This window comes from Poecilia latipinna, unplaced genomic scaffold, assembly GCF_001443285.1.
Source record: "Poecilia latipinna isolate Pla-1442-1.1 unplaced genomic scaffold, P_latipinna-1.0 Scaffold287, whole genome shotgun sequence".
Classification (NCBI taxonomy): domain Eukaryota; kingdom Metazoa; phylum Chordata; class Actinopteri; order Cyprinodontiformes; family Poeciliidae; genus Poecilia; species Poecilia latipinna.
In genome coordinates this window covers 291789-318112 of record NW_015112903.1, presented here as the reverse complement: position 1 = coordinate 318112, position 26324 = coordinate 291789, and the positions used below count along the sequence as shown (strand labels likewise).

Genomic DNA, 26324 nt, shown 5'->3' with positions numbered 1-26324 from the left:
TGGAGGAGTTTATCTTCAGTGCACACCTAGCAGCTTTCAAGGTCACCAATTTTAAAATAGCAGATCAGCGTGTCACTTTTGTTTTATGAGATTTCTTTGAAGGTCAGTCCAGATGGTTTACTCCAAACTCTGGGAGGCTCAAAGTAAAAATAGCAGGAAAAGAAAAGCGTTTCCTACATATTGTATTGATGGGAAACATAAGAAAAAAGATCAGTGAACAACATCCATCCAAATACTGCTTGTACGTTTTGTAATGAAGAACTCTGATGGCATTACTTCATCAGCGTGAGGGTCAGCGCCACAGCCTCCATTTGAAAGATTAATATCTGTCTGGCTGTGACACGGAGACCTAAAGGCAAAGGCGGCTTGGTAACTTCGTGGAGGTAAAGCAGCAAAGGCTGCATGCAGACGAATTAATGGAGTGAAAAAAGTAAAGAACAACTACACCAAAGTTAAAAGTTAAAGGCAGATCAGTGAGACCACTGTGTTTCCTTACCAAAACGTCACAGTATTTAATATGGAAGCAAGAAAAGGTTTCATTCCTCTCACAAAAAGACTGGAGCACAATTCCCTGAGGCACCTTCTCATAGATATTACCTTCAATCACTAAAAATCTCATCTGAAACTAATGAACCATCCATGAGCAAATGGCTGCTCAAGGACCTGTACAGCAAAGAATATTCAACATATTCAACAAAACAAGAATCCCTATGAGAATAATTCAGAGAAAACTGACCTGTAAAGGCAGACTTGATCAAGCTGCTGTCACTGCAGCAAAACATGCAGCCATGTTTTTAACCATCATGACCGTTTTTCCTGTTTATTGTTAGCAAAGCTATAGGTAAGGTCCTTTGTTGTCTTCTATGTTCACATGCTGTTTCTCAGAATTAAAAATAATGATTGTAAGATAAGCATGATCAACAACACACTAATAATAATAATAATAATAATAATAATAATAACTGTAGAACCATAGCAAGATAGGCTGTGCACATTATTTTATTGATTTTAGCTTTTCACCGATAGCAATAATGTTCACAGTGAAAGCGATGTTGTGTCTGCTGCTGCAGCTTCCAGGACATGCCCTGTTATTTGCTCTCTACACTTTGTCTACATCCTATGTTGTATCTCATATATCCACGGTAGTCCCTGGACCAGTCCATACATTTCAAAATGTTCAAAGCAACGCAATACGACTTGAAGCAGAAGAAGTAGCTATGCTGACCTTAGCCCAACTCTAAAGCAAACCGCTAAACATGAGAACGTCATCAGGTGGGGACTGAACTGAGTTTACTAAAATCTGAGACTCCCTGTTTGTGAATTACTCAGGTCAAAACTGATTTAAAGTTGGATCTTTGGTCCTAGCACCTCCACAAGGACAAATTTACTTCATTTCTTAAGTTATAGTTATTAATAAGACCAAATAGAAAACAGTCTGTGCTGGAGTTTCAAACATGTGACTTTCAGATACTGTTCATCTACTGTAAATGTGTTTTTTGTTGCTGTTGTTTTTTGTTTTTTTTTTACCCATTTTGTCTTGCATGCTTAACTCTTGCACAATCTGCACAATGTGCTGCCATGGGTACAAGCTGAACTGAAATTGAGTGAAATCTTTCAAACTGATAACCTTGGAAAAACCTTCGGAAAGTCTGGAAAGCTATTGATCGAGATCACTTTACAAGATGGCAAGAACTTAGAGGTAATGTACAACCATCTGCAAAGTACTGAATACTTTATAAACTCAAACGGTGCCAAGACTCATTGCAGTCATGAACATGTCATGACACAGAAAGTAACAACCAGGGCAGCTGGTCATGGTTTTGGGAGTTTGTTAACAAACTAGGTTCCTATTACAAGTTAATAGCAAATCTTACCTGTTGTGAGAGTAAGCAGAACATTTATTTTCTCCTGTTGTTAATGGGCTATTAACAAAGTTAATTACAACTCTCAGGTGGTTGCTATAGAAATAATGAAGATTTAACTGCTCCTTAATCTTTCCCTTTGCCTGCCCCAGGACTCTTGATAAATAGTGTTGCCACTTTTCAAGATGAATCATTGATCAGTCCGTTTCTGTGGCTTTAATGCATAATGATCTGCCTTCTTGTCTTGTGCATGATCTATGATCAATAACCTAATGCTGCATGGCACAGTAAGGCAATTTAGTTCTGGCAAAGGTAGATACAATTTAAAACCTGAAAATAATTACTTGATATGAACTCTATTCTCTAAATTATAAATTTAGGAACATATGAAAAAGGGTGTTTATCTACTGTATTTAGGTATTAGATAAGTTTTTTGCTGTTGTGTTTTCATCAGGAAGGAAAGCAGCTTTGATTTATCTTTTCCTTTAAAGTTTTTCATGAAACTAGATCAACATTTTTATGCAGCAAGATGTCTAACATTTTATGCAAAAACAAAGAGAAAACTCCTGTAAAAACCACAAATTCTGTAGCACTTTATCAGATTATGTTTGGAGTAGAAACCTCACTGAGGACTTGAGGAGAATTTACCTAAAAGCAGTTTCGGGAAGTTGGAGGTCTCGATGTTGTGATAGTAGACAATTGATGTGATGCCAGCCATGAAGGCCAGAGCTGCAGGCATGTACATGTGAAGATGGAGAGACACGGTGAACCTAAAAAAGTTCAACGGAAAAAGAAACAAGTTAGCAAATACTTCAGACTGTTGACAGGGATACTCTTGTGTATTTCTGTGATGATGATGAGCAGCTGCAGCAGAGGTTATTAAACTCGCCGCATGTAAACAAAAACATTTAAATAAAGACTGACATGACATCAGGCCCTCTTCAGAACAACAGTAAGCTCAGCCTAAAGAGGGAACTGAAGAGGTGAGCAGATGGAGAGCTCTTCTAACCAAGTAACAACAACTCACCATCCTCTAGTCTGTGGAAAAGACTGAGGTGCAAAAAGCACAGAAACACACTGACTCACTGCTTTTGACAACAGCATGGTGCAGAAAGAATCCATACAGAGAGAGAGGAAAAACGTTTATTATGGGATCAACTTCTAACATCGCAGATTCATTACATATGTAGGACACTGTGTGGTGTAATTTCACAATTTGAACTGATGCACACGCTGTTGTTTTGGTTCCAGCAGAGCCTGAGTAAAGTCGCTGCAGCTCATCGACTTGTTTTTATTTGGCAGCAGGGAGAATTGGGACACAAATTCCAACACTTGGTTCCAGCTGACCTCGCCCTCGTGGTGCCAGCTGCTGGGGAAGCAGGTGGACGACTGGCTCGGTGTTAGAAAACTCAATAACCTCTTCCAACCTCATCCAGCATCCACTGGAATGTCCTCTTGAGTTAATGTCAAACTGCATCGCTTTCCAGACTCAAATATTGAGAGACTTCAGCCATTTTGAGTCAAATTTAATGTATAAATACAGACGTTCACAGTGAGCCTGGACTATGGATGGTTACACAGATGCTTGAAATGTTTAGAAATTTTGCAGTTAAATTTAAAGAATTATTTTAATGGGCTTGTGTGACACATTAGAAGTTACATAGGGACCAAGCTTTTTCTGAAATCCAGCTTTCAGTCAGCTGAATGATTATAACACTCCAGGAGTTCTCTTGTTTTAACATAAGATCTTCCATCAATTCACAATGAACCATATCCAGTCCCACAAATTCATGGTGCAAAAACCCCACAGTGATCTTTCATTAGGCCAGACATACCATCAAACTGTTCTGCAGTAAAACAGCTAGAAAATATACTTCATCTTAATATCGCCAGAAGCCAAGAGAGAAATGTTTCTTCCAAACAGCATTTACACATTCCCCAGTGTGCTTTTTTTGGACTCCAGAGAAGATCCTCCTTCGATTTCCATCCAGGTCTACCCACGATGCCAAACGTGATCGCTCCACATCGTAGCTAATCCCGACTGAACACTGTTGGGCAAATCCGATAAGGACATTGATGCAGATGATGAATGGTGGTCAGGGAAGTGCCAATTGCAGCTAATTGGATTCGGCTCCCATCGCAGGTGGATAACAGTGTTTGATTAGATAATAAAATCACTCTGAGGAACTACAGCCTCGCAGTAATCAAGAAGAATCCCAGATTAAATTAAATTACAGGGCACACAATAAAAAGCAGAAAAGATCAGTTTTCCTCCACAGACGAAAAAGCCAAGACATTAAACCACTGAGGTGAATTTAATCAACTCTGGGTAAGCTTTTTTTTTTTTCTCATGCAGTGACTGATACTTTTATTTAAATATGTAAAACTACCTTTCTCACTTGGTAAATGATCTCAGCTGCCACACTATTACAATTTCAGAAGAGCAGCATTAATGATTACTATGAAATATCACCCATATAATCCATTAAAATGAGCAAATGCAGTGAAAAACAATCATTTGTACCGAAAACACTAAAAAATGTCATGTGAAAAGAATTATACATAACATTATATATAACATTAAATATTTAGTTAAGGAAAAATGATGACCCTCTTGACTAAAATAGCTTCAGTGCCTCCCAGAGCTTCTTATATAAATTTGAGAACAGTTTTTCCCTCTCATTACCGTCGGCTATGAGATATTTGGGGGATTTCTTTAATGTCCAGCCAGTCCTTGGTGGATTACCTGGCATGTTTTTAGTTTTTTAATCATTGTCATGTTGAGGATTCAGTTCTGCTTTACTCTAGTACTAAAGTATCTCCAAACCATGGCACATCCACCTCTAGGAATCACAGCTATTTTCCAGGAACGCTGTTTTTGTTTATGATGAACATAAACTAATTTATTCCTCACCATAAATTATATTTTGAAATTTACATATTAAAGAATTTTTCTCAGTTTTTAATGTTTTTTTTTTTGTTTTTTTTTGGTATCGCTAAATATTTTTAAATATTCATCAGTTTGCATAGATTGGAAAACACACTGCTATTCACAAGATGCCCTGTTTTTTTTTTTGTTTTTGTTTTTTTTTTGTCACAAGAGTGCAACCTGTGTGGCTGAAATCATAGCGAGACAACAAAATTACAGTATTTGGGTTTGACATACCCATCGGAGACGATGCCTTCTGCGATCTCACAGACGAGGATGAAGAGCAGGACGAAGGTGAGGAGCCAGCGCAAGTTGTGTCCAGGAAAGTGGAGCCAGGTGCTGTGATGGATGTGAACCTTTGAACTCTGGCTGCCCCAACCTGAAGCCAGAAAGACACATTCTAATCAAAATATCGTGTAGGATAACTCAGCTTTTATTATCTGTAATATGAGTAGATAAACTTGTGCTTTGGAAAAAAATAATATTTTTGACTTTATGCTCTGTGGGGATTAGTAGCTACCTAGTTACGATCCATAATCTGTAAAGAAGGCTGAATAATTTAGATAATAAAAGACAAAAATGACCGCCTGCCAGAGTTTAAGGAGCTTCTCTCACAGCCCTCTTAAATACTCTGGGCGATCCCTGGCAGGCGATGAAAGCAGCTGTATGGGCTGCCAACCTGAGAATGGAGCTTCAGCCATTTCCTTTGTTATTGTCGCTTGGACAGATGTTGGCTTTAACTCAGAGCATAAAACAAGCAAGGGTGAGTCATCAAAAAGCAGTTCATGTGACAAATATCAACCTCTGCTGTAGAGAAAGTTACATAAGAGACTCTAGTGCTTTTGGCACTTTTGCCAGTTTATTTCACTCTGAAGTGTTGGCACAGAATGATCGGCAGCATGTCTTTTTCTCCTCAGCTCTTTTTCACACATGCAAATTCATTCACTCTGCTCAAGTGAACTCTGTTCACGGAAAAACGAAGTCAAATATTGTGGAAAATGGGCATAAATCATTCTGCTGCTTTTGCTGCATATGTGAAAACTGAACTAATTTACATCAGACAAAATTTGTAGATGTCAGGAAACCGCTGGCTGCTTGGTTGTTGCTCGTCTATCAGCAGCTATGGAGGGTTTGGAGATGACTGAGCTTAAATAATCCTCCTCTCTGACTGGTTCTGTGATGCTAAAGGTCTCTTGGTGAATACCTGTCCATCTTCCCAGTCTTTATTTGAATACTAGCCTGTATGCAACTCTGTGAATTGGTGAGCACCAGCTGAGAAAGACATTGCACAGCTTCAGGCACAATGGAGTGCATCAGACATCAGGCTGCACATAAACAGATCTCTGACAATGAAAGGTTTTGTCAGGTGAGCTGAGAAGATTTCGCACCCCACGAGGTTTGTCTTTAGTGGAGAGGCTGTTGGTGAAAGCACATCAGCACAGGGCGGCTGAAGCGAGGGAGGAAACCCCTGCAGGTTTATTATTCACTTTGAGGTTTTTTTTCTTTTAGTGACAATTTGTGCTTTAACCCTTTAAGGATTTTCAAGGATTTATTTAGATTTTGATGGTGAAAGACAAGTGGAAACGGTTTTATGCCCAGGCCATGCATGTTGTTTATACGTGCTAATCAGTGGTGTTAAGGTGTTTTGGTCTTTTATTTAAATGTTTGGTTTTAATGTAATTCTTTATCGACAGTGGAATTATACAAAAATATGATTGCAACAATTTTTAAAGACAAAAAAAAATTTAACTGATCAAACATGAGTAGCTATACACAAACATCTTCACTTATATTTAACAAAATGCTGCCTACTAAGTTCATCTGAACCTCATGTGTTTTTGAGCCATATACAAGTTCTTGGCACAATAATAATTCAAAAACAGGACTTTTTGTTTTTTTTTAGATATTCTATTTTAGAACCAAACTCTGTTCAGGTTTCAAGCATCTGACCCAAACTCAAACCCTAAATGGAAAGTAAATGATTTGGATGTTTGTACTCAACCAGTATCGCTTTCCAAAGTAAAGAGTTGATATAATGAGATGGTGTAGAAAGTTGTTCCTGCCCATATGGACCAGCCAAATGTCTGATAGGTTTATATCCAAAGCTCCAGCTAGTTGGCCAAAGTGACAAAAAATAAAAATACGATTGGGGTTATTGAGGAGTGAATTGTAAGCCTAAGTCTGTATGCATTGTTAAGCATAGCCATGGCAGCATCATGCAGTGGATATGTTCAACTCCTATCATGATCAAACATCTATCATTTATTGTGAGTACAGAGGATCCGAATGCAAGCAGGAGACATGGAAACTGACACTTAACTTAAAATTAGAGTCAAAAACGCAAACACTCCTACTAATCATAAGAACTCAAAGATGATAATCCCAAATACTCATAAAAACAGGTTCTAAAAGGATAAACCCAGTTTATGTTAAGCTTCTGACATAATTCCAACATTAACACTGGAGTGAATTTATGAATTAATCCTAAATTCCAAGATTAAACCAGGAAACACATTTATTTCAAGTAACCCCTACAATTCGAATTAGAAGATAGATCAAGTATCCATTGTTTGACTTATCTTCTAACCTTCTACATTAATCAATTTAGACATTTTGATCCCGCTCTGAAACAAAATAACGTCTAAAGTCGGACTTGTCAGCGGAGAAGCCTGAGCATGTGTGATCACAGCAGCGATGTGTGCAGAGAGCCTTGTTACGCTCCACTGATGGCACTAATAGAAAGGCCAGCAGCCAGGAAGGTGAGCCGTGGATGTGTAACCTAACGCCAGCATCATTTTTGCCTCTGTGTACCACAGCACATACCATCAGGGGGATCACACCGGCGAGTCGAATGCAGCTCTGTGAAGGTGTTTCGTTCGAGTGAGTGAGTGTGGATTATCAGTCATGAAGGTCAAGCTTCAGTAAGAGACGACTGAACTTATTTACTTGATTCTTGACATTCTTTTAACCTACAGTTCTAATAAAGGACACAGAAAGTACGGCTTTCAAGGACATTTGGACTTAAAATGCAGTTATTCCAAGATTAACTATGTTCCTGTTTCTGTTTCTTAGTTTTAATGGTTTTAAGTCTGATGTGTACATGCTTAAACTGGATTGGCTTCAAAAATAATATGCAGTGTTAAATCCATCAATAGAACATCAAAGAGTTTGGCGCAACAATAGAGAAAAGACAAGAGGAAAGAGGCGACGACAGAAAATAAGTAGAAGTCTTTTTTGTGGTTTGCCACATATATGCAGGAGAAGATGCTCTTCCCAGATCAAATTAAAAAGCACAACTATTTTTGGTGGAAATCTAAGCACAGTATTTACCTCTGAACACAGAATCCTAACAACAAGTCATAGTGGTGGAAGAATCATGCTGTGCTAGACAGAATCTAGTCAGTGCTGACAGGAAGATATAAATACTGTAAGAAAACCCTTTAGAGGCCACAAACTGAGGAGGAGGTTTAGCTTCCAACAGGACAACAGACTGAGACAACACATTTTAATGTCTAGATGTATAAAGCTGGCAGAGAATTGGCCCAAAATGCTTGCAGCTGTAACCAGAGCTGTAGGTTGTAGTGCAAAATACTGACTCAGGGTGGCTGAGTACATGGTATGCCACACTTTTCAGATTTTAAGAAATTTGTAAGAATCTAACATTGAAGTTGCTTCTATTGTACCGATATGTTTTCATCCTCTCTTATTTGCTTTCGCTTTGAGAAATAATAAACACTGAAAGGAGCTTATTAATAAACCATGATTAGCTAAGATGTTTAGACTCGTTGCAGGAAACAAGCTATCAACGGAGTTAACGCGGAAAGGTAAACAAACTGGAAGAGAGACAATGGCAAGGGCACGTTTATCGATCTGACTGTCTGACATCCTGTGCGGATGCTGAGTGTGTGATATCTGTGCCGGTCAGTGCAATGAGAAGATCTGACCGTCCTGCTAGACTCACCAATGAAGAGGATGGGGAAAGTGATGAAGAGGAGAAAAACATGTGGGACCACGTTGAGTGCATCCAGGAAGCAGCCGTTGTTGAGAACACCCCTGTCCACATTGTAGGCCGATGAGTTGTTCTCACTCCCACAGAAAGCCAAGGACATGGTGGATCCGGGGCTCTGTCAGGAGGAAATGCCGAGGAAAAAAAGGTGGAGGAAGAGGAGAAGGAAGAGGGGAAGACCAGAGACAGAAGAGAGGAAGGGAGAATTTTAAGGCTGACGCTTTCAGAGCATGTTGTCTGTTCAGAGGCAACACCGCATCTTCAGATCCTGCAAATTCCCAGCGTGACCTCCTTTCGTTCTGATTCAGCTCCAAAATAACAGATCCAGTGGAAACCAGGAGACAGAGTCAGAGTCCAGTGCAGCAGCAGCAGCAGCAGCACCTCCCTCTCCTCTCTGACCGTCTAAGCAGCTTTTCCCATGTTGGTGAGAAACATCTGCATCCCGTCCGACAGCAGGCTGCTGACATCGTCTAAGTCCGAAGCTTTGTGCACAGCTCCGCACGCCCCGGTAGGACGCATTCAGACACCCTCACATCGCACACAAACAGGCTCACATGCAGAGCAGCGGCGGCATTCTGCTGCACACCAGCTATTCCTGTCTCTTTAGAGTTCAAAGTCGACCTTGGATGACGAGAGGAAAGGAGGGCAGAGAGTGCAGGCGTGCTGGAAATGTAAGTAAGAAACGTTAAATGCTGTGGATGAAGGCAGGGGAGGGCAGAGAGAGGGAAGGAAAAGAGACGGGGGGGGGGTTTCAGCTGCTGGATGAACAGTGCAAACGTCACGTCAGAGGTACGTGAGAGGCATGAGCAACTTGGCTCAGAGCGGCACATTTTCAGGGGCATGCATTATCCTACGCTTCATTCTTTTATTTAACGCTATACCTGGGCTATAATGGGCTGTGCGGGGCAATTTAAATATTCATGAATTTCAGGAATGGGTTACATTGTGCCTCAAAGTCTTTGCCGGCAGAGACTCCCAGCATAGCGGCAGCTGATTTGTGGAGGGATAAGAAGAGACCACATGGGAGCGGATTTTTGATAATCCATTAGTGGACAAGAAATACCTCACAAGACTTTTTTGCAGTAAAAACAATTCATGCTTAATCTTTTCCATGTTGACCCTGACATGATTATGTCAGGCAGATAAGCCTCATGTAATAAGCAATTCACGCGAGTGTGAAAAAACAAAGCTGAGAATATTTTCTCAAGCATGATCTGCCGCTTTGAAACAGTTAAATCAGAGCCAGAAGGACTTAAAATGTAAGTCAGAGGTTTTACTAAATATTAAAAATGTCGAGCGGAGCTAGAGAATTGTTGTGTAAAGGCACTTGTGCATTTACACACTCTGTTTTCATGTGCTTACTGAAAAATCCAGATGTGTGTAGGAGGGAATGATTGCATTTTCCATCTGAAAAAAACTCACTAAGTCTGCTGTTACATAACACAATGCTGAGTCATGCACCTGCAGAAGTTTTCCCAACATTTACCTCAAAGCCCCGTTATAATTACTTGAGAAAGGAAAAGATGCTGGGTCAGTATTCAGTGATCTCAACTTATTTCCTAAGACTATTCTTTAAATAAGTTTTAGCTGCTTGATAAAAAATGTAGAAATTGTGTCACACAGTCTGTTCAGCAATGGGACCCAGATCCTTACAAGCAGCTCAGTACCGCATGAGCAGAATAAGCTTCTCAGTGGACGATGGTGGAGCAAAGCAGCAATATCAAGGACGTTGCTTGATTACATTACTTCATCTAACTTCAGTAAAATACAAGAAAAATGTTTCAAAAGTAATCATACTCTGAACTTTTTACCATTTTGTCATGTCGTAATGCATAATTGTGAAATGAAAGGGAAGTTAAATATAAATCTGAAAAGTGAGGAGAGCATTGGGATTCATCCAGCTGTAGTTCTTTTGGAGTATGTTCAACAGAATTGGATACAAGATTTCAGAAGTTCTCCTTTGCATATTCAAATCGTAAATAGATCACGGTTGGTCGGGTCGGAGAGCATCTGCTTCAACGGATTCTTAGTTGGAGTCTGGACTGGATTCAGCTCCTGCAGTATTCACCTCAAATTTAACCAGCTTTCCTGCACCTGAAGAAGAAAAGCTTCCTGTTTGTATGATGCTGCAACCACCAAGTTTCACCATGGGTGACACGTGTTCACAGTGATGTGCAGTTCTCTGCCACATGAAGCATTCTCCAGAAAAACTATTTTGATCTCATCTGACGTAGCACCTTCGCCTGCATGTTCATTGTGTTCCCTCCATGGCTTTCAAACTTCAAACAGGATCTCCCACGGTTTGCTGTCAACAACGGCTGCATTTTTAAAATATTTTCTTAAAAAAAACAACACACAATTATGGAGAGTAAAACTTCTAATATTTGTTCTTTCAGCAATTTCTTCCATCTGAGCTGTGCATCTCTGCAGCTCCTCCAGAGTTCACATGGGCCTCTTGGCTGCTGTGTCAGAGTGAAGAGGGTTGAATGCAAATGCATGACATGCTTTTCAGATTTTTATTTGTAAAAGAGCATCCATTATTCTTCCAATTCACAATTAGGTCGTTCTACATGTTGATCTACAAAATCCCTATAGACCAGCAGACGTTGTATTTTAAGGCACTGAAATACAAAGCACAGAGAAGGGGAAATAATTCACTTGGTGCTTCATTTTAACTCAGAGTAAAGGAAGCTCACATTGACTTCCCTCTGCTCTCACATCCTGAGCACAAAGCTCATTTCCTTTAAAAGGATAGTAGCACCTGGAAGAAATGAAACACCTCACAAGTCCAGTAAGAAAAAAAAAACTTAAAACACTGACTTATAAAGGGTTCAGCAAGAAAGCTCAACAATTCGATTAAATTTCCTATATTCCAGTTGTAATTTTTCAATTACAAGCAGGGAGATTTTTTGCAGCAATGAACACAGAGTGCTGTGTTCATAAAACCCCCTTATTAGCCAAGTGTGTTTATGTTTTCTAAAGATATTTTTCATGTTTTTCTTTGGACTTTGGCTTTCGTTTCTCTATTTCCAGGCAAATGCTTTCACCTGATGACAGCTAATTGGGCCACATTTTCCTAAAGTTAGAAATGTGGAGGGGGAAAAAAAAAAAGAAGTTTCAGAGATTCAAGTCATCACTTTAGAATGTCTTTGTGAGAGGCTGCAGGTAATGACTGAGCCCCTGAAGATCAAATCAAAAGGTCTCACAACGCTGGAGAATCCCTTGAGTTCAGGCAGGTTTTTATGCTCGACTGTCTATAGGTCACAACCAGGTAGCTTAAAGAAAAACAGATGGAAAACAAATACAACTCGACTGAAAAAGAGTTGTGACAGAAAAGTATAATGTTAATAGGAAGATTACACTTCTGGGAAAAAAACATAAAGAAGAATGAAAATAATTGATGTCACTAATTGAGAGTCTTATAGTTATTTTTTTAAATCTTTTTTATGTCTAATATATATACTTTTTGCTCAAATATCCAAATGTAATAATATCTTCATATTTGCATAAAGCAGAAAAGTTGAAAAAGTGCAGATGTTTTCTTCATTTTCTTTCCATTTGGTTGTAAGAAAAGCAAAGCAAACTAACTCGAAATTAATTACATGTAACTCGAAGGTGTTGGTCGGCTTATAGCCTGATCAATTAAAGTCAGACAAAATTTTATTTTTTACAAATAATTTTTACCTAAAATAATAAAAATGAACTATATCAGTCAATGACCTTGGGTGAGTTAAAGCACCGGGGAGACATAAACACTGAGGAAGACAAGGGAAGCAGCGTCCGCTCAAATAAGCTTCGGGATGGGGAGGAGCAACGCTATTAGAGCCTCGTATCACGGGGCTTGCAGTAGGAGGTCCTACAATCCAGAAATATCACAATAGTATTTGAACAAGGCTTTACTTATGTATTTTCTTCAAACTTCACCATTATTACTGTCTGGGCAGAATATAACATTTAAATGCGCGTTCTTGGGCGTAAGATATACGTGAAAACTGAGTGAGGGGTAAACAATGGATAATGTTTTTTAATCATTTTTATTTTGGGTGGCATGTGGAAGAGGGAGGCGGGGTGTCTTAATATGCTCTCCGTCCGCTGTGACAGCCAGTATATATATATATATATATATATATATATATATATATATATATATATATTTTAAAGGCTGCACACTCTTCCATAATTTACCTCCTGACCAGAATCCCAGTGATGTATGATCCTATTTCTGCATCACCGGATAAAATACGACCCGAAACGACTTGTGTCGTCATTAAACTGGAGTGGAGTGTTTAAATTTATGTGGGCGACCTAGTTAAATGACAAGATATGAGTCCCATATTTCCCACGTGCATTAATGACATGAGCACTAAATAATCCATTGCCGCAGCTGTTTGATGGACAAAGCGGATAAAACTCTTCTGCTTAAACAAAGGAAGTGTTTCTCTGACGAGTGCCCAGGTGATACCAGCACTTACCGGTTTGTATCGTGAGATCATTGTTGCAGCCCCTGACTTCAGCAACAGTCTTGAACGGTGTCACGTCCGTCGGTGAGAGGACAAAGAAGCAAGATATCCCAAACTGCTGTCGTTCATGTGTTCAGAGCGCCGTCGAGCTCCTCGCTGTCCTGCCTGCGTCTGAGCGCCCGACCGCGGGCGGCGGTTTGCGTGCGGATGCTGGGAGCTGTCCACGGTGCTGAACCCGGGGCTCGTGGAGGGGGAGGAGGCGAGGAAGGAGGAGGAAGAAGAGGAAGGAGGGAAGGAGGCAGATCATGCAAGGCCACCTCTGTCATGAACTGTAGCAGCAGGAGGTCACAAAGCCAAGCTCACAAACGCGACGCCACAAACCGCAAAAAGCGGTTATACAAGACCGGAGGGAGGCTGTCCGATAAAACAAACCCACACTGCGCCCACTCAACTTCTTTTTTCCTGTTTTCCCCAATTTTACAAAATCATAAATAACAAGAATGTCATTAATTCTGCATGATATGTTTACTAACATCAAGCTTACCCCAAAATAATACATGGTAATCTAAAATCATGGCCTGTTGTTATTCAAAAAGGTCCAATATTGCCCCCTGTAGACACATAAATGCAAAAATGGTTTCATGAAATAAATCGATACAACCGCAGAAAAAAAATTAAAATCACAAGATAGAATAAAGAAATCAATAAACAGTTGATAGATAAATAATACATTTAACATGGTAAAATAGGGTATTAACATCAATGTTTAAAGAAACCTTGGTTGCAGCTTGAACTTGAATGAATGAAGGAAACAAAATACTAAGTAGAAGAAATGTTTGGAAAACATATACTGCGTAAAAAAAGTATTTACCAGTATTTATCCTGTTACTTGGTCCAGGTGAAGATCACTTTTTCATACAATGCCAGATTGGTTTGAATAACTTATTTTCCTTAATGGATTAAATCATTATTTGAAAACTTCATTTTCTCTTAATTTGCGACAGTTTTATACAGTCCAACACATGCATAGGATTTACGATATGTAGAAATAAAAATATCCCGTCTCTGTAAAAAAAGGTCTGCTCCCAGCAATTCACCTCACTAATTTCACTCATGCGGTTTTTGTGTGCATTCTGGTGAAATATTATTTTATTTTATTTTAGGTAAATTAGTTTCTGCCTCACTTATTGCTGTTGCTGTCTGTTGAGCTCATTACCTCACATCGATAAATATGAGCTAATGGGCATTCTGCTCGGGATGATGCCTGCTGAGAAGAAGATTACACAGGTGTGGGAGGTAAAAATCAAGTCTGATGCTTTTACTCACCCTTCATCTGAAACAACTGAGCAGAACTAAGGAAGACATTTCTGAAGATTTAAGACCCTAAGCTCACACTTCGGCATCTGATTTAGGTCAAGGTCTGGAGGGTCCGGTTCATTTCATACAGAAAAAGACACAGTCAAGTCATTGAATCTGTTGGGCTCTATAAATGTACAGTTTACACAACTTTTCAGATTTAATTATACCACAGAATCTGCCATGGTTTTTTACACACTTGAGGTTTGATGTAGCAAATGAAAACTACAGATGATTTTTTTATATACTAGTACCAAAAAAAAAAAAAACACGACTTAAAGACAGTGCAATTTTTTTTTTCCATCGCTTGTATATAAAATACTAATTTAGAACCCCAAGCTCTTGGACATCTAAACAAAAATGTAAATTATATTCTGGATATGCATATTTCTGTAAAGGATAGATGCAAACATAACTTTTACTTAAAAATACTATGTTTACAGCACTAAGTATGTATATAATAAATCTGTAAACCATTTTTTAAATAGAAAATATAAAATCAATATTCAAGCGGAACCTCATTTTCAGTCTGACCAGTTCTTTATTGGGCTCAAGAAAATTCTGAATACATTATTGATTATTCACTCAAATTCCTCCTTCATTTGCATAGTGACTGACATTAGCATAATAGAAGTAAATTATTCCCAGTGTTTGCAGAAGGGAAGAGGTATAAGGGAGAAAATTGATTAATGACTGGATCATCCATTGACAAAACAAGACAGTGAAAATGGCTATAGACGGTGCAGCGTCAGTCTGAACGACAGCTTGGCTCAGTCCCAAGGTGAGATAAAGAAGAAAAGGCACAGAGCCTCTCAGTCCTCTCATTGAAGAGATTCCTCCTAATGAATCTGGCTTTAATGGCTGGTGGTATTAGAAGAATGTCCTGCAGGAGAAAGGAGCAAAGTTAACAAAAGAATGTAAACAATAGAAGCTTTTTCTTTTATCTGAAGTGTAGTACAATATGAACAGGACAAACACGCATCTGTCATTCTCCAATTAGACACTGCACAGCAACCACAACAAACAGAGATGGACTAATGCAAATGAGTTACAGAAGACAGTCACTTTTTCCCAAACTACTGTGATGCAAAAAAGTATCTAGAGGTGCACAAATTGTTCTATAGCAGACCTGATGGTTTTCAGTTCAACAGTCCTCAAAATAATTTATTTCACAATATTTAAAAAAAAAAAAAAAAAAAAGATGAAGAGATGACCCGGAGGACATAATAGACATCAGCTGAGAAAAAATAATACTAATAAAATTGAGGACTTTTAACCCAAGTCTGAATAATATGTATTTCATGTATTATATATTTTTAAGTTGCAAAAAAGCTTTTGAAGTTTGTATGGTGCTTTTTTGGCAAAATTCTCAGATCAAGACAAGAATCTGCCTAGAAACTGCAATTGGTGCATCTCTCACATTACATGCAGGTCTTGTCAAAAGTTTACATGTAGACATCATGGATTACATGTTCCTTTTGAGCTTTTAGTGATTTATTTGAGCCATTCTTTTTGCACATACGAGTCATTATGCAGCTTAGAGCTCCAGATGAAACCGGAGAGGGTGCTGCTGACCAGTAAAGAATCTAAAATCAACACCATGAAGCATAGCTGAAAACTGCGAATGCTCTTTATGGAACGACTAAATGTTTTCTGAATTGAAAGATTTATGTTCAGGGGAAACGAAGATGAAAACAAATATGGAGTCGAGGTGAGCCATTCAGCTATGGCTTGTTACTCTGCCTGAGTCCTAAATTATTAGATCTACAGGAAAACCTGATTTGGCCCATCAAACCCAATTTGGAAAAGGATTTTAAAAATGGCTAATATTACGTCTTCGGAATGGCCCAAAACAGAGGAACAATTTTGAATGGATTGTAGTTGTCAAAATATGAGTCATAATTACTCCAGCAGCTTGTTGATGACCACAACTGATGTTTTATCTGCAACCTCCTCTGGGACAGTTACTCAAATATTAATAGTAGTTTATGAAAAGCTACATTAAGTTCAAATGAATCACCAAAAGCCCAAAACTAATATGATGAGTGGATGTAATCTTGTGACAGTAAATTCAATAAAAATATCTCAGACTCAAAGATTTTAAGACATGTAACAGTCCAAGAAACAACATCAATCAGAACAACTGCTGAAGGCTGACAGGAGTCTGTGGTGTCCGTGACCTGAGAACATCCAACAACATGTTTACGGCTCCCTGGATCCAGCACATACACAAAGTGATCTGTCACGTATTACTATAAACGTCTTTAAAGTAGCAAGAGTGTTTTATTTAAATCCTACTTTAGACAGTGTACATTCAAAGTCATGACCGTTTTCTATGGAGCAAACCAAGCAACAAGAAGATTTAAATCCGACAGGATGAGAGGAAACAAACATTAAAATCCTCTTGCCGTCTTAAGTATTCAAGTTGTCAGAGAGACTGTCACATGTCCCCAAGAGGAAAAACAAAAACAAAAGCCACACCAAACCTCCCCTCTGACGTGCAGCAGAGAAGATGAGGGCTGAAGGTTAAGTTGATTACCAGAACAAGGGTGAGGAAGGAAGAGAGGTGGGGCTAGTGCTGAAGCTGATAGCCATGTCTGTAAAGTGTTGCACTGCCTTCAAACACCTTTCTGTTCACAGTGGGACTGACTGATGCTGACTTAGGGCTGCATACACATGCACACACACAGAAACACGAGCCGCCGTCTGTAAGCTACTGAGCCGCTTCGTCATATTTCAACAGATTCATAGCTTAGCACATAGAATGCAACAAAGCGTATTGGAGCATGACAAAAATAAATCTTACACTTCATCTTCATAGTCCTTTGGAGGGGACACAGCAATCACCACATCGATCCAGTCCTGAGGGGTGAAATGATTTTAAATCTCTGAGATTAAGTCAATACGAAGCTGAATGTAAAACATATGATCAATTAAACTGTGCATATTGTTAAAATCCAGAGTATGTTTTCTAGTCTCTAAGTGCTCTCATACCCCTCCACTGTTCCAGGCCCGAGCCAGAGAGTTTTGTCCCTCTTCTAAAGTAGCGTCAATCAGGATCTTCCCATTGACAGCCATGAGTTCGTCACCGGGAACGATCCCTCCTGCAAACACAAAGAAACAACACAGACATTTAAGATGCAAAAATAATCAGCACTAAGGCCTTCCTACAATTACCACAGACACACACAGTTTAGTCAGTGCAGGAACTAACTGTTGAATAAAAACATACAAGGTCTAAAATTTTCAAATTATGTGTTAAAACATAAAAATAGGCTGAAAGTGAATGAAAAGCTAAGAGTTTTGAATTAATTTTTTTAAAAAACAGAATGAATTACTGTTTTGATTCTCTATGAGTTTTAAAAACTATAATTTTAATATCACGTGGTGCAACAAATCTGCTCCAAACAGTCATATTTCAAACTCCCTACACGGTTGCAGTAAAGTTAAATCATGAATTGAAGAATTTAGCTGACCGTGCTTATCGGCTGCACCGCCTTCATACACTGAAGACACCACCAACTTTCCAAGAGGAGATTCAGCTCCCCCTTCCAGAGCAAGGTCAAGTTGTCCGGCCTTTAAAAAGGAAAAAAAAAGAAAAAATCATCAGTCATGCTTCAGAATGTGAAAAAGAATCAGGCCTTGTGTTTGAACTATGAAAAAAAAAATACCTTTTTTATTTTTAGCAATCTCACATCTCGCCCATCTATCTGGTCTGAGGAGAACTATTGATCAAGAAAACAGGAAGAAGAAAAAAATCACCAGGATTGTAGATAAATGTGATGAAATGACAGACTTGGCAGCATGATAAATGGCAACCTATGTTCTAAATGAACTTAACCAGCAAGAGGAAATCATGAGTATAGATTCTGCTAAGAGAGATATTGACTGACATCAGTCATGATGAGTTAAGAAATTTTCAAGGTTAGTCTTTGTATTTTATGTATAGTTTGTGTCTACCTCCCCTGGGAATACAAGTGGAACAAAGACAGTCCTTTAATCTGTTAAACCAGTTTTTTAAACATATCAGTCGATGGGAAATAAGATAAATGTTTCTATGCATGATTTCTGTCAAATAAAAGAACTGAATCTCCTTTTCTGTAGCCCAAGAATACAATACCATGGAGTACGGATCAAAGTCGTCCACGTATTTCTGAAATCCCTGAAAGAAAACATCATTATGTAATTAATTTAAAGTGATCAATAAATACACAAAGAGCAAATGAAGACAACATGAAGTGAACGTGAGTTGTGTGACAAGAGGTCAGATTTCCTTTGACAACCAGTTCAGTGTAAAAGTTTGAACATAAGCCTCAACACTGAAAAACCACAAAGTTTCTCACAATTCAAAAAACAATCTGACACATTTTAACAAGAGTGATTCTCCGTTCAACCACAGAAGGAAATAACGCAGATCCACTTCAGGTCTGCAGCAATTTCATTTTACAGGAGGAAGAAGAAAACAGAACCAAGCTCTCCGGGTGAGTAAATCACATTTATTCAACCCAGAGTTTTCAGTACAGAAAAAAAAAAACATTAATCTAGCAATTCATTTCCAGCTGCTGCACAAATGCTCTGTGATGTAAAAATAACCCCATATATGCCTTGTTTTCATTTACTGTAGTATAATAGTTGACTTCAGTAAACATGCCTCCTCCCGCATGTGCAATATCATATAAATTTAATGAAACCCATTGGAAAAGAAACATTCCTGTCCCGTCGTAATGCATAAAGATCTGACTTGTGGCGACAGTTTAACAGAAACTCAATGTTTTCAATCGGCATTTTTAGTGGTGAATTCAGGAGGTAAAAACCCTCTTTAGCAATAGAGACATAATTAACCTCCCTAGTGACACAACTGCCACATGACATGCATTCCCACACTAAACAACATGTTCATGGCCTCTACAGTTTGCTCCCAATCAATAAAAATACAGTCATGCATGAACCACTTCATCAAAAAGGCAGGGGTGCAACTGCTGCATAGAGAAGATAGTGGGGGGGGAAAAACATGGAAAAGCCAAAACTGAGGGTCCAGTCAGGGAGGCAAAAAGGTAAAACTAGAAAAGGAAGGCAACACTCAAGCATAACAGGGAAGGTACAAGAAGAAAGGATTACTTGTTTGTTGTTTGATTTGAAAGACGAGTTGAAAGGCACCATCCGTTTAAGCATTTCTGGAGGCTGAAGCACAACACCGGTTCAACGTTTTCAGTCAAATTGCAGGAATAAAAGAAAAATACATTCTTCAGTTTGATGCTTCAACAGTTTCCGGGCACTTTAGGAGCTTTGAACCTCTATTGAAGTGTGACATCTGAACTTTGCTGTTCCAGTAAAAACAGCCCAGAGTAACATAAATGTAGTAAAATATGTTTTCTCCAACATGTCTGTCTAATCAGCTGCAGCCCTGAAGGAATGCTTAAATGCATTACATTTATAATAAAATAATTTACAAATATTTGACCAAGATGGCTGATATTTTTCCATGTATTTTTTTTTTTTACCAGTAAGATATTTAACTATAAAAGAGACGAAGGATTAACAGCTTCATGTTCTACATTTTTTGACCAGATCCAGTCAAAATGTAAACTCAGAAAACCAAAATAGTAAGAGCCGACATGCGACTAAGGAATGACTTTCACAACACTGACGATGCCCGGAGAGAGAATGTCAGCAGGAGAGTACATTTCCTTTCTCTACCTGCAGCAGCAGCTACAATTAGCAGAGATTTGTACATGAGTCGTTTTATCTCTCGCTGTGGAGGTAGAGGCCTGTGGTGGTGCTAATGGCTCAGATGGCAAAGTGGCTGTTTCAGGTTTCATTTGTAATGAGGACAGATGATTGCTCTTTACCAGCTTATCCAACATTGCCGCAAACACAACTTGATTTGCCTGTTTTAATTAAGGTTTTGAAGAAAATAATACTAGAATATTTGGCCTGTTTGAAATAAAAATAACAGATTGTTTGGAAGTCTGGAAAACTTCCCAGGGTTCTTAAAAGGAGGCAGACATTGATAGCTGCTGCAGCTGATGGCACACTATGCCAGATGACCCTAATAAGCTTCGTACCAGGCCATCAGAGCGGACAGCAGGTCGGAGAGGATCTGGCCGGTTGGCCTGCGACTGCGGAAGCATGACGGGCTTTGACATGACGGGAGCCATCTGACGCCTCTGGTTAGGGGGACTGGGAGCCAGCTGCTGTTGGACCACATTTCCAAGCAAAACTTTTACAAAGCTCAGCCGACTCCAAACACAGCGCGAGGTTGATGCGAGTTTCCACAAGGAGGGAGGCTTACCAGCTGACTGCTTGAACTGGAAATATGACTGACATGGGAGGTGTTTCTCATCACCTAGAACACAATGAATCCCTCAGTTGTCTGGCTCGTGCTAGAGCTAGAAATGTCAGACACCCACCCAAAGCAATTCTCATATTTTAAGGCATCACAAACTCCAAGTGCACAGCAGATCTAAAAAGAACACACACTCTTGCTAAAATTTCAGCTTTTTCTTATCTTCCTTGAATGACACCATTTCAAAACTTATTCCACCTTGAAAGTGAAGTAAACACTTTGAATTGTATTTTCTACAATTCAATAGAAAATACATTGGTAAGGAGAAAAAAAATGCAAGAAAAATATTAAAAATAGCCTCAATACATTGGTTTGGATACCCTTAAAATAATAACTTTTTTGAAGCCCATTTTGGTACATTGGTCTCAACCTGCAATCCTCGAGGGCCAGAGTCCTGCAACCTTTAGACGCGTCCATTGTTCTACACACTTGAATTAAACGGATAAACTGCCTCACTACCATGCAGCTAAGCTCTACAAAACTCTGCTAGTGAACTTATATTGGAGCCGGGTGTGCTGAAGCAGATCAACACCTAAAAGTTGCAGAACACCGGCCCTTGAGGAATGCAGTTTGAGACCCCGGCTCTACGGGTTTCGCCTGACAATTTCACATGGATGTCTACAAATTTAACAGCCAATGTATCGGATGGTAAAGCATTCAGAAAAACATCCACTCGGGGGTGCTCAAAACAGTAGCACACACAGGCTTTTGTTTCACATGCTACACACCATGCAGCATCCTACTCACCATGTTCTATAAAAACCACAGAGACACAACTAACCATCAGCAACCATCTCTACAGTTCATTCTACCAATAAATGCTGTAGAGAGGTTCATAAGAGCACAAATGCTCCTAACACAAAAACACTCATGGTTTGAAAGACAAATCACAAGGAAAAGGCAATCCGCACTCGTCATACTTCCGTCATGAAGCATGAAGAAGTCAAACCTTTGGACTTGAGGGGGGAGACATTTCACTGGTGTTGGATGCATAAATCCCCCCTCTGGGGAGGTAGCCGCCTGTTTCCCACTCGCTCCTGTGTTCGGGAGGGCTGGGAGGATGTTGCAAGTGGTGGTGGTGGTGCTGGCGGTATTCACGTTCTTCAGAGTGCTGTGGGGGAGGAGGCGGAGGAGGAGGCGGCGGTGGAGGAGGAGGAGGGGGAGGCGGAGGATGGGGATGTGGCGTGGGTTGAGGGGAAGATGGGGGTCTTGACGTGTGAGATGGCGGAGGGTAGTTGGAGGGAGGTGGGCGGCGCGGTTGTGTATGTTGGGGATGTGCGTGAGGCTTGCGCCCCCTGTGTGTCAGAGTGGATGCAGAGGACGGAGGCTTCCTAGGACTGGGGGAAGAAGGAGGCCGGCGGTGTGGGGATACTCGAGGTAAGGGCGGGGAGTACTTAGGGATTGTTGGGTTCAGTTTGGGTGAGGGTGGAGGGCGAGGCAAAGGAGGTGGAGGCTGGTTTGTGGTGGGCTGAGTCGGGACTAGTTTTTTAAGAGGTCCCCTCAGGCTCTGGTCCACCTCGTCCAGGTTTATGTTGTCCAGATCAGTGGTTGCTAGGTTGAAACCACCAGGAAAATGCTTCACCCTTGGGTCTGAGCCAGGAGAACGAGGCGGGGAGAGCTTTAAGCCACAAACAAATAAGAAATACTTCACCACCCATGTAAAATCTTCCATGAAATCATCCATGTTAGAAACAAACTACAACTGTTGAAAAGCTCTGAGTGTAGGAAGGCTTGAACTGAAGACTCTGTACCTCTGGGGATTCATTCTCCACACAAGAGATCTGCTCCAACCGAGTCTGACACAGTCGCTCCACCCAGTGCTGCACTTTCTCAGACTCCTCCAGGTCTTCCCTTTCAGTCTCTGAGACCTGGGATGGAGTTACAGCCAGCCAGAATCACAAACAAGAGAAAAAAAACCTTCACACATACTGTCACCAATGACATGACACAAGGCTTCACCGGAAAAACTGCAAACTGCAACAGAGATTTCAATAAAAAGCACATTTGGATTCACTTTGAAGCTCCTTGACATTACTGTGGGTAACAAAGGGAAATATTTCTAGCATTTCTTTACATTTGCTTAGAAATGGCAGATTGCTTCTATCTTTTAAAGAGGTTTTAAAGAGCTTAGACATCCAGCAGTGACACTCTTTCATCCCTGCTGCTCCAGACAACAAACTCCAGATCATTCAGGGGATGATATGTGGGATCCAAGGTTGCCATCAGGCCTGAAAGAATACATATTATTGATTTCCTCTAGGATACATTCCTAGAGGTATTCCTGGAGGTACTCTGAGGGATTCTGGACGTCCCAATGAAAGGTATACCGCTGAGTGGTATGTGAACTTGACATCTATAACAGGTGATTTTCTGAAACTCTACCTCAAACATTCAATGGATAATTTAGATCTTCACCTAATATCATACTCTGCATTATGATTCATATGTTTTCACTTTAGTTAAGTAGAATTAGACTGACTGAATGTCATTGGACAAAGACACATTAAAGAATTTAGCAACTAAAAGCAGTTGAACAGGGGTAAATTAGAGGTTTGCTTTTAGGCTCTACAAACTTTAAAGCTATTTCTTTCCACTTGACAAATCAGAGAAGTACCCACAGATAAGCTCCAATCAATCTCCTGCTCCATCCCACCATCACTTACGACCAAGACTCCAAGACATTTGAATTGATCTGCCAAAAGCAGACACTGATTCCTGATCTGAAGGGAGCCTTTAGCCCTTTTTCATTTGAGAGTATTTGCTTCAGATCTAGAGGAGCAGCCTCTTGTTCCAGCTGCTTTGTTCTTGGCTGAAAACAGCTCCAGGTCTTGGCTCAAACAAGAAGCATGTGTCAACTGGACAACAAAACTCCCACGACCTCCTCAGCCAGAGGGGTGAAAACCTGACCCACCGCCAGCGTGAAAAGCACATTGTTACTCCTCAATTCAAGCTTTGAGAATCAGTTTCTGTCTGTCAGAGGTAATAATGATTTTTAACTGGTGTTTGTTTGCTGGGGAGAATTAATTTTACTGTCAATCTGTCCATGTGTGGTTAGACAAGGCAGAAAACTGCAAAGCTGCGGTCAAGATTACTTTAAAAGATTACAGGCCAACTGCTTGGAAGCAAAGTGTGTTGAAAAAGAGGATGCTTTGGTTACATTTATTGCTCTGAGCTGAGACTTCATCTTTTCGTACCTCCTGAACCAGCCGATTGATCTTTAGTTGTTTCTCCCGTTCTTGCATTTCTTCCTTCTCTCTGGCAAGTTTCAGCTCAAACTCCATCTCCTTCTTGTTCTTTCTCTGCTCCTGCAGTGTGTCTGTGTTGGACCTTTTCTTTTTCTTCTTCTTCTTTTCTCCTTTCTGAGGCATCGCCAGATGGGTAACGCAAAATGATGCAGAAAATAAAAACAAAAACACAGCAACTACCAACTAAATAATACAAACACAAACTGGGGCAACGGCAACACAAGAAAATCTGAGAAAACAATCCTCGCTCATTTCCAACCATTTGAGTTAAACGTCAGATTTGAAGGTAAACCATTCAGAGCCACTTCACACAACACAACCAGCTGACTGTACCTTTCGCAGCGAAGGCAGCTTCCCCTCATATCGATAAAACCAGCCAAATGCTAAGGATGGAGATGAACACACTCTTTATGAAAAATGAAATCGCAAACTTAAGTTTACATTCAAGTAAAATCCATACAGTTGAGCATATTTTTAAATTTTTATTTTTTCTTGAAATGTAAAACCTCACACAACACAGCACTCAGAGAGGCAGTCTGGATGGGAAGTAGCACAACATTTGCAATTAAAGACAAAAACTGTATTTTAAATCATGATAAGAGCTGCATTCAAACTAGGAGTTGGAATGACTTGTCTGTAGAAATGCGCAGAGAAATCCGAGTTGTAAATACCATAATGTGGTGCTCATTACATCTTCATTTATGTTGTGAAACAATAAAACTGAGCTACTGTTTAATATGTCTTAAAAACAAGCAAAGCAGACGCGGTATTTATTTATCTTTAGGTTGACTTATTAAAACCTCTGACTAATAACTCACTGTATTTGTAGCGTTTCAGTCATGCGGAAAGAGTTGGCTTTGTAACTTTGGGCTGTTTTAGAAAAATCCTAATCTTATTTATAGAAAAATTCTATATTCTATTCAACCAGAAACTTAAAAATATATATTTTGTGAATTGTAATTCTTAAAGACAAATCAGACTCCGCTGAATTTAGTAGGAAATTGTTGGCAGGTTGAAGCTTTGTAAAATCTTTGATGTGAAGAAATTGTCAAGTCTGATCTCATGGTTACATTATTGTTGTCAAAGGAAATCTGAGACTTTTGTGCGTCAATTAGCACAGCCAGCATAAATGACACCTGAAACTCCAAACTCACTTGGCTGTCTTCCTCATCATCTTCCTCCTCCTCCTCTTCCTCTATGAAGGAGCTGGCTCCATCAACTAGGAGAAGAGGCCGTAGAAAACAGCACAGCAACCAGCAGACACAAACGGAAACATGCAGGAAAGGAACATTTGGAGTGAAACAGAAATAAGAGGAGGAAAGTTTGGAGGCAAGCAGAGGATTCATGCAATTTAAACTTTTGATCATACGTGAACTCTTGGCCTTTGGAGGTTTCATCTCCGGTGAGGGGCTCTTTGAAGCGCGGGGACTCTTTGGTCTGTCTTTGGATCCCCAGTCCTCCTCCCAATCTCTGTCGTGTTTCTTTTCTGCAGCTTCAATCCTATAGTAGATATTTTATTAACTTAAAAAAAGAAAAAAAAAACTAAAAAGCTCAACAAAGATATTTTTAATTCACTGAATATGGACAATTTTGTACTTTTCCATCTCGCTCTTATAGCGCTCCTCTTCCTCTGCTACTTTCTGTGAGATCTCCATCTTTCTCCTACAAATAGCATCAGAAACATCAAAACCCCAACATGAATCTATGTTCATCATCAGAACTATAAATACAGGGAATATGATGTTAAGTTTACAGATGCAATTGATCATTTTTAAACATAAAACACAGGGGAAACAAGGAGAGTAATTCTTTTTTGTGAACTCTGAAAATGTAGCTACTGCAAGACTTTAAATAGTCATGCAGCAAATGCCCGCGTGACAGCTTCCTTTGCTTGAAAAAACAGAACATTTATCAGCGTCTGGGTGAAGCTAATTAAAGGTTGTGCAGCTCACTCACTGTCTCTCCTTCTCCTGTTGCTCTTTAATGATTTTGTTGGTTTCCATTGCAACCTTCTTCTGATGCATCAGTTCCTGCCTCTCCACCTCCCGGCGGGCTTCGGCTGCAAGGCGCTCCTCGTCTGTCATAAACAGCTCGCTTCCCTAAGAGAGTGAAAACCGGCC

At 39.8% G+C, this 26324-nt stretch overlaps 2 protein-coding genes across 8 annotated transcripts in view; both read right to left on the bottom strand.

Moving 5' to 3' along the window:
• The window catches only part of abcc8 (ATP-binding cassette, sub-family C (CFTR/MRP), member 8), a 65494-nt gene extending 51839 nt beyond the window's left edge, over positions 1–13655 (bottom strand). For 3 of the 4 annotated variants that reach the window (XM_015034076.1, XM_015034079.1, XM_015034078.1), the window contains exons 1-4: positions 13270–13654; positions 8753–8915; positions 5029–5170; positions 2511–2632 (exon numbers count right to left, since the gene is read on the bottom strand). In XM_015034076.1, the coding sequence (XP_014889562.1) occupies positions 2511–2632; positions 5029–5170; positions 8753–8915; positions 13270–13290 (448 nt within the window). In that variant the 5' untranslated portion in view covers positions 13291–13654. Of the gene's footprint in view, positions 1–2510; positions 2633–5028; positions 5171–8752; positions 8916–13269 lie in introns of all 4 variants that reach the window. The other variant, XM_015034077.1, reaches the window with a different exon arrangement.
• A 1479-nt stretch (positions 13656–15134) lies between these two features.
• ush1c (Usher syndrome 1C) overlaps positions 15135–26324 on the bottom strand; it is a 30297-nt gene continuing 19107 nt past the window's right edge. Inside the window, exons 1-12 of one of the 4 annotated variants that reach the window (XM_015034082.1) lie at positions 24154–25329; positions 22711–22827; positions 21909–22577; positions 20906–20959; positions 20679–20807; positions 19732–19794; positions 18734–18775; positions 18285–18338; positions 18090–18189; positions 17608–17717; positions 17420–17475; positions 15135–15496 (exon numbers count right to left, since the gene is read on the bottom strand). In XM_015034082.1, the coding sequence (XP_014889568.1) occupies positions 15484–15496; positions 17420–17475; positions 17608–17717; positions 18090–18189; positions 18285–18338; positions 18734–18775; positions 19732–19794; positions 20679–20807; positions 20906–20959; positions 21909–22577; positions 22711–22827; positions 24154–24327 (1581 nt within the window). In that variant the 5' untranslated portion in view covers positions 24328–25329 and the 3' untranslated portion in view covers positions 15135–15483. Of the gene's footprint in view, positions 15497–15972; positions 17280–17419; positions 17476–17607; positions 17718–18089; positions 18190–18284; positions 18339–18733; positions 18776–19731; positions 19795–20678; positions 20808–20905; positions 20960–21908; positions 22578–22710; positions 22828–24153; positions 25330–25358; positions 25424–25573; positions 25705–25800; positions 25867–26160; positions 26304–26324 lie in introns of those variants that run through there. The other 3 variants (XM_015034083.1, XM_015034080.1, XM_015034084.1) reach the window with 3 other exon arrangements.